This window comes from Primulina tabacum, chromosome 5 (genome assembly GCF_025594145.1).
Source record: "Primulina tabacum isolate GXHZ01 chromosome 5, ASM2559414v2, whole genome shotgun sequence".
NCBI lineage: Eukaryota > Viridiplantae > Streptophyta > Magnoliopsida > Lamiales > Gesneriaceae > Primulina > Primulina tabacum.
In genome coordinates this window covers 25,421,803-25,430,631 of record NC_134554.1, presented here as the reverse complement: position 1 = coordinate 25,430,631, position 8,829 = coordinate 25,421,803, and the positions used below count along the sequence as shown (strand labels likewise).

Below are 8,829 nucleotides of genomic sequence, written 5' to 3'. Positions count from 1 at the left end.
ATGAACGGGGATCTCATGTATGTGGTAGTGGACATCCCTGCCAGCCCAGTAACTGTCGTTTAGTCTGATCAGACGCATTTATTTATAGGTCACTTTCTTTGAAACATATCTCTACGCAAAATGATGTTGATGCATGTTTAAGTATGTATGTGGTAAGTATGTTTATGAACGTTTTACGATATGATAGCACGTCTATGTTTATGTAAGTTCGTTCAAGTTTAAGTATGTACGCTCTATTTTAAAATGCATGTGATTTTATTATGTATTACTTTTTATTTTCAGTTTATACATGTTGAGGTTTTAGACTGACTAGACTTGATCGATGCAGGTGAGGACGAGTATGAGGAGGCGAGAGGTGGGGACTAGTGAGTTGGCTCGGACTGGGTGGAGGCTAAACCCGAGGACCGCCTATGTTTTCAAGAATTTTTAAGCATGTTATTTCATGTACTCTGATTTTTAAGGAAACTAGTTATGTTATTTTAAACAAGTACTTGTTGTGAGCTCTTACATTTCAAATATTTAATCAAGCATTTTATTTATATTGCATTTTTAAAAGATTATTATTTATTTAAGAAAAATTTTATTTTTCCACAAATTTTAAGTAGTTTAAAAGTACGGTAGTCTCACTTTATTCAAAACATTTTCAGCATTTTCATCACTTTGTAAAATACGTGCATAAATATCATTTTCTTTTAAACCAAGAATTGAACATGTTTTTTAGCATTTATCATTTCCATCAAAAACTCCATAAACTTTCAAAATAAACATTTTAACACTTATTACAGCATTCAGGACACTGTCAGAACTCCTAATATTTTTCGGTTTTAAAATGACTGTTTTGCCCTCGAAACCTTAGTTTTCACATTTTATCCCTAACCTTACAACTTCGACCCGAATGCATCCAAACTTACCATAACACTTTAAAATTAACACACCCATCAACATTTCTTAGACGTAAACTTAAGCACGTTAACTAAATTCATAATTCGTTTTAAAACTTGAACCGAAGTTCCGGTTTTAACCCGAATCAACCTGAAACTTAACCAAACTTTCGCCATAACTTAATAACACCTCGTCCCATTTTGAACCAATTCCAGCCATTTAGAACCCTTGGAAAAGCCTAGCAAGATACTTAATTTTTCTGCACCCTTTGTCCAAACCCTAGCCTTAACCAATTCTCATGTTCTTCTATTCTAGCCCCTAACCAACAAGATCAGACCCTAACCGACCTTTCTATGACCATGACTAAACCCTAGGGACCTCTCTAGACCAAGCCCTATAGGCCATGCACTTGCAGCTCTCAAACCATGCCCCTCACGATCGCATGGCCGAGCCTCACGCCTACAGCTCTTGTCCTTGCTCTAGCAACCCCTTAACCCATCTAGGACCACTCCACAGCCCTCCTAGGTCGCTTGGATGCCGCCCAATCCCTCGCACACGTCTGCACCCTTCAAGAACTAAAAATCGAAACCCTAGTTCCCTTAGAACCCAATTTTCGTTCACCCCTCTTCCCTTCTTTTCCAGCCCTTGACAACCACATCTAGGACCCTTTAACAGCCACTAAATCGAGCCCCTGTCATCCTTAACCTGACAGCCCCTTGTGCATCATCAATACAATGAGTTTCATGTCAAAAGAATGCAAATTTTCCATGTATATGCCACAAAAACGAAAATATAAGAGAGGACGTCAGATTTTTCATGCAAACAATTATAATCACATGTATTATGACATGAATGATGAGAAAATAAATAATAAGGCGTGTCTTTATGTGTTTCACGCACGAATATCCGAGTCTTGATGCGAGGAAACGTTGCCGGAGAGACGGGAGAGACCTTTGCTACGTTTTTCTTCAAAAATCCCACTTGAAGAAGCCTTGAATGTGAGTGGTGTGTGCGCATTAGTCTGCTAGGGGAGAAACCCTAGGTTTCTTATGCTTGAGGCGTGTGATTGAGGGATTAGGGTTTGGGAATACCAACTTTGGTTATAAATAATAAGGTAGACAAATGGGCCCAATAGCCTTAGTATAATAGGCCCATTAGAAAGTATAAAAAATATTTCGTCAAAAAGTCCTTGTTTTCGTCAAAAATCGATTATCGGTTTAAAATATTACTCGATATGTAAAAACATTTCAAAAGACATCATATTCGAAAATACACCTTAAATATACCATATATTAAATAATTAAAAATAATTATTTAATAAAAATATTTTTTTTTCATGGTCCCCGTTCTCCGTTCCTCGGTCGCGTCTCGAATAATTTTTGAAAACATTGTTTTATGCATTCTAATAGAAAACATATTTTAAACATGTAAACATGTCTACCACATTCATTGAGTGTGCAAATCTAGTTCACATAATGAAAAAATGAAAATTTAGATGGAAAAAATTTCTCATTGATCCATTTTTGGGAGTTGTCAATTTTGCAATCTCCACTAAAATAGGCGATTTCACTATCCTCACTTAATTAGAAGTTAAGCTAATTTTCACAACTTCTATTACATTGAATCAACTTATAAACTCTTGTATAAGCAATTTATTTGATATTCATCAAACTACAGTGTCCAAATTCAACTTCTTCAGTTTGACTATCTCAATGGGAACACAAAATCGAATACTTATATGACCTTCAAGGGTTCAAGATGCAGTTAATCGTGAGTTCACAAATTCATGTAATTCAGAACAACATTCGTTTCTAGTAGGGTTTACCCTAATTAGCATCATTCTTTTCATCAACTCCTTGATCAAGAACGTCAGAATTCAAGTCTAATTGCATCCATCAGATCATGGTAAGAGCGTCTAGAAGCATCGCCTCATGATCTCTTAGGTATAACTGATAGTGCTTAAATAATCTTAATTTAAGGATAGCGTACAGTGCGGTCTGTTCATCTCATATATCCCTATCGAATTTGCAACTATTAGTATATCGGGAGTTGCTAACAAATTTGATAATGATGTGATGTATCTTTGAGTAATAATAGTGACATGGTATGTGAAATTGAGTAAACTCCTTTCCAAAATGCACGTCTTACTCTGACCAGAGATTTCTTGCACTGTTAACTCATCAGATCACATATGAAATCTTCATCCATGGGTGAGTGGTGAATCTTCGACTACAATGCATTGACTCCTACATATTTTGAAACTACACCCAACATCGCCACCTAATGACTCTCAACGGATCAAAGTTCATTATAGTATGGAGAGCCTCCACGTTGTCCAGGTTAAATGACTAATAGTGTACAATCATAACTACATATTATTTAACTTTGCAAGTGATAACTTGGAAAGTCCGAAGAATGGTTGTTTAGTGCATCATCAAATGATAACTTATTTGTATAAATTAACATCTTCATGTCATTATCAGTGAAACATGGCATTACATCACATATGTTAGTATCAAGCCCGAATAACCTTTATCCTTATTTTAGATGGATGAATCGACTAAGAACCAGATTATAATATACATGACACTTCCTAATGAGTTTCATGATCTTATTTGATAAGCAGAACTCATGATACATATTGTATATTCAAGAACTTTATCTATGAAGATTGCATGAGTATGGAGATGAAATAAATATCATAATTGGATAAAATCGTAAAATATTATTAAAATAAAGATTATTTTTATATAAAAGTAAATAAAATCTAAGTCACAAGTTGGTTCGTTGGATACATATGATTGTCAGGATTGTCAGAAATAAAAGAATATATGGAATTGCTTTCGATTAATATAAAATAACATACATGGTGTTATAAGCAGATAAATATTCTTCTTCAAGTCGTCTAAACAAGACTTACATGATTTCAACTACTAAACTATATCCACCCCAGCCACGAACGAACCCCTCGTCGGGCTCCAACCGCTAACAAACAATACAAAGAGCAGCATCTTCCAAAAATGGTAAATCCAACACTCAGAGTTGCAATGCCAAATCGGGTTGCCGGGGCGAATTAATCTGTAAGCTAGAATTAGGCGAACCTACTGCAACTTTCACGGTCAAGTCCGGTGGAATCGAAACAGTTTGTCTGATTATACCTTGTGCCGTTTGACTAACTACTGCTGAAGTATTCCTATTTTCAGTTAACTTAGCCGCCTCTAAAATGACATGATTCGTACATGATGAATGAGTTGAACAAGGTTCGTTTCTTGACTCTGTTTCAACCATTTGAGTAGGATACATCGCTAGTTTTGGATTTGTCACTGCAGATAGATCATATCCGAACATTCCATGGAAGCCATTTCTGTGAGATTGGTACAAAGGGTTTTCGGGAGTCTGCAACTCTGTTTTTATAGAAGCGTTTTTACCCAGCACAACTAGCTCGTTCTGGCTGTTTGGTTTCCCCGCTTCAAACTTTCCTTCAGAAGCACAGCATTCAACAGCCGAAATTACTGCACGAGTTGAGTGTGGCGCATGTTTACTAGAGTTGAAATAACTGGCTGCATTACTCAATGATTTTTCCTTCTCGGATGAAGGCCACAGTGGTTGTGAAGGAGTTATCTTCTCATTAACCCAACCAGGACCATATTGCATCCCAGAAGGTAAGACAGATTCTATTTTCTTTGATGCGATTATCCAGGCCACAGGCCCAAGATTTGCAGCATACTTAGACAGGCTTCTTGCATAAGCAAGTGGTTCGTGCATGCCCACCTACAAGTTCATCAGGGAAATCAGGGAGCTTCAAGGTAGAATAGAAAAGGTCGACTGAGAAGATGTGCATAACTGTTTTAATTTTTTACTAAAGCAAATGTGGTGAGAAATTTCTAGGGACTCATTACTCAAATGTCACAAGTTTCATCGCGACAAATGCATTAACTGAGTACATCATAAATTAAGAAGCTGAGGCTCCAAATGGGGCTCTTAGTTTCGTCCCTAAGCCATGCATGAAGAAAACCAAAATACAAGGAAAACTGTTGAAAAAGAAGTGTCTCCCATCTCCAAGAGATTGCCAGTTTGAAGACACTAAAACTATAAATTTTTGAGATACATACCGGCACCAACTGCTTCAAATCTCCAAAGGCGTTCGACAAAACAGTCAGTTTATTTTCCGAAGACAGTGGATGAAATTGCCTGTAGGTATCACGTCTGTTCTCATCCACTGTAAACTGTTTGTTACCGTACTTCATGTCAGCCCGTAAGATGGAGGCTGCAATACAAATTCAGAAAGAATAATTAATCATTCCCAAGAGAATCAACTAATCATGCAACTACGATCAGACAAAATCACAAATATAATGTGAACCTGGGAAGTCACTCCAATCAGACAACCATTCCGAGCTATTTTCACCATTTCTAGAGCGGAAATTTGAAGGATCTGCGATATATCGAAATCTCTGAGGTGTCGGTACCTTTCTCAAATTGTAAGAGTTCGACCCAACTATTTTTTCTTCTGCACAAGCAAGAAGGGCAACTGAAGAAGGATCAGGACTAACACGATCTACTGGAGATGTATCAACAGGCTTTTTCTGGTTCTTGCTTGGTGGCCTTCCTCTCCGCACTACTTTGGGCTGTAGTTCACCATCATCGCCTTCATGCTTCAGATTTTCAAAGTCCCTCTTCGCAAGTTCTTGGATAGATCGTGCCTAATGTATTTCATGATTCAGATATAAAGCATGATAATTATGCAGAAGAAACAAACAAAGCTTGATGAAGACTCAGCAAACCTGCCGATAATAGATGGTGTCTGGAGCATTATACGTCATGGCATTCGAACATATCAGAAATACATCGGCCTGCAAATGCAGGGGAAATTCACCATCAATTGCAGTGATTTATCTCCACGTAGAATTCTAAGACATCAATGTTTGATAGATAGACCAAGAATAACAAAATTACATACTTGTTACAACAAACTGAGGGGGGATATAGAATATGAATAAGTCGGGCACTATTATCTGAATCCCAATAAAATCCAAAAATTTTAAAAGATGAAATGTACAAAAGTGATAGATAGCTTTTTCTTTTATTTATTTATTTTTTTTATGAAGACAGTGATGCAATAGTTAGTTAACAATATAAAGAGGAAAAAGTGATTATCAGTGGAACAAAGCAAATGGCATGATTGTCGCAATTGGTTCGCATTACCATGCAGCTGCACTATCACATGTAGTATGTTCTTTGATTCCAACAATCTTGGTAAAGTCATTCACATCCCTGGCCTCAAATTTATTGGTCCAAACATTTTATTGCCTAATATAGGTCCAAAAGATGATAAAAGGTCAGGATTCAGTTGTTAATTAATCGTCCATGACAGCATAGTTTTTCTCATTATCCTGGGATATGTACATTCACATTGTACAAAATATATCGCAACATTATGTTCATCAACCAGAAACATTTCATGACACAAACAGAGACAGAGCTTAGCAAGTACAACGCAAAAACACAGCCACCATCAAATGCTCAAGATGTCTGATACTATTATCGAGCTTCTTCACAAAAAATTTAAATGATACTTTGATTATTTAAGTCAACACATTAGCATCGTGTCAAATGATAATATCAAGCAAGCTGTTAGGTCTTATCGCTTCATCAAGCAATATCCATAAAAAGTGATAACCGAGAAATAGAATTAGGGTCCTCTGGCCCAAAAACAAATTTTTTGAAATCACTAAAATCAGTTGTATTTGTTTTTGTAGTAGACAAGTATTCTAAGCAAATTTCAGCATATTTCACATCAATACTTCCAACCAACTCATATAACAAGTATAATTCATCTGTAGATCAAAAGATTATTCATTGCCCGTTCAAAATGAAATTGGCTCAACTAAATCAAAACCAACCTCTAATTCTTCCAAATTCTTATAAGCTCCACTGTCAAGTTTGTTCCTCACAGTTCCAAAGTCCATAGGGTGCTCAATTATTTCACCATAATCAGGAAGCTGCAAGAAAATTATTTCCATATCAGCCCCTCCAGAAACCCAGAATTTTAATCAATCTTTGAATGTACCGTCACCTCATTGGGATCCACGGGCTCAGAAAACACCCGGTAAATATCTTTCCTGCAGTAAATCCATCCAATCAACCAACACTGACAAACTGAACATTGGAAAAAAGAAAAGTGCCATATAAAGAAGAAACAAGTTTCTAAGCAAGCAGAACAGGTAGACAATAAAGCACTTACTTTTGGAGCCTGTCAAGAATGAAGACCAACATTGTTCTATCTGGCAAAGGTGTTGTGGGACAAGAATCCATTGGTGAACCTGTCAACGAAAATGAAAAGCTCACAATCAGATGATCCAAACACAGACACAATCAAGAAAGGGTGTGGATGTGATTAAAACCATGTAGAGTTTCTGTCACTGTCGAAACCTTTTTTTCCTGCAAAAATCAACAAAACCACGATTATTATGAAGCCAACAAAGTGGTAAAATTGACCAAATAACAAGAAAAGACATCAATGAAATTCAAGGAGAGAAGGACATGGGGAGAATAAGTAAATCAGCTAGTTATAGGTAATATACACGTAATTTGTTTTAAAAATGGCTACCCTTTACTAAATCAATTATCTCCATAACATACTTGCAATTAAACGAGGAAGAAGATTATTGATGATCAAACCAATTTATCAAAGTGAATAAAAATTCAACTTTCTTCGAGGAAAAATGCTCTAGAAATACATAAATAGAAATAAATCTATCATGATATATGAAACATTTAAAAGCTAGGAACGTGGAAAACAAAACCAGATTTAAAGCAAACGGAAATCGAATTAAATAAGTGTATCCTTTTTTTCCAGCACACAAAGATTCAGACTTGACCGAGTCAAAATAAAAGCACCCGCTTCAGATCTTCAAACCCATGTTAAATTTTCCTTTAATTTTCATTTCTAATAAAAAAGAAAAAATAAAAAACGGACCTGCATGGAATCGGCATGGTTAGATCCACGATCCACGGTATTAATCTTTCGTTTCTTATCCGTCCCCTCCTGATCATCAGAATTCGGGTCGAAATCCGACCCAGAACCCGAAACATAATCTCGCGGACGGCGCCTGTTATTCTGTTGCTTCTGATCAATGTCATCCTCATTGGATTCAGGCAAACGAACAACCAGCTTGACTTTCTTCTCCTTCCTCTCGTCTTCATCCTCGTCAGCGAATTCATTCAAATTGTCCAAACTTTGGCTCCGGCGAGCGGATCGGCGGTCTCTGGATGGAGTGGCAACATGATTAATTGGTTTCGTAGGGGTAGAAGGGAGATAAGAAGCTTTAGGAGGGCGTCCTTTCTTCTTCCTCTTCTTTAGCTTCAGCTCCGCCGTGGCTGCGGCGGTTCCAGCTACCTTGCCCATGGTAATGGGGAAGGCTAAAGCTTGCCTTTTTCGTTTAGAACTTTAGGTATGGTAGTACTCTGTTACGACGTCGTTTATGTGACAAGCGTATCCGTATCACGTACAGTTTAGAAAACTCCGTTCTTCGGACAAGTTGGCGGATCTACCCAACCATCTCGAGCCAACTAGTGCTTCTTTACACCGATTTTATTTTTGATGAGTTACCACAAAGGTCTTCGAATCTTTAAAAATTGATATTTTAGTCTCCAAATATAATTTTGTAAATTTTAATTTATTACATATTTTTTAAAAAAATAATAAATTAAAACCCAAGTGAAAATCGCAAAATGTAGTAAACTTTGATTTCTATAAATATTTTGAAAAATTTGAAAACTTGTCCCCACACCACTTTCATTCCAGCTACAGAAAGTTCCACTAAGATGCATAAAATTCAGCACTTACAAACTATGAACAACTTTGATGCACCTAAAATTGATATATATGGGCGAATTCAAGTCTAATTTAAAATTAACCCTAATCTTTTAAGACCAGACCTCATT

At 36.6% G+C, this 8,829-nt stretch overlaps 1 protein-coding gene across 1 annotated transcript; it reads right to left on the bottom strand.

Annotated features, from left to right (window-relative positions):
* Window positions 1–3,692: 3,692 nt before the first annotated feature.
* LOC142547370 (uncharacterized) lies at window positions 3,693–8,450 on the bottom strand. The gene is made up of 9 exons (XM_075655627.1): window positions 7,862–8,450; window positions 7,287–7,323; window positions 7,127–7,205; window positions 6,959–7,004; window positions 6,786–6,884; window positions 5,667–5,735; window positions 5,246–5,585; window positions 4,995–5,149; window positions 3,693–4,653 (listed from the first exon to the last, which is right to left on the bottom strand). Exons 1-9 carry the CDS (start codon window positions 8,288–8,290, stop codon window positions 3,919–3,921), a joined length of 1,989 nt encoding a protein of 662 aa, XP_075511742.1. The 5' UTR covers window positions 8,291–8,450; the 3' UTR covers window positions 3,693–3,918.
* Window positions 8,451–8,829: the final 379 nt, after the last annotated feature.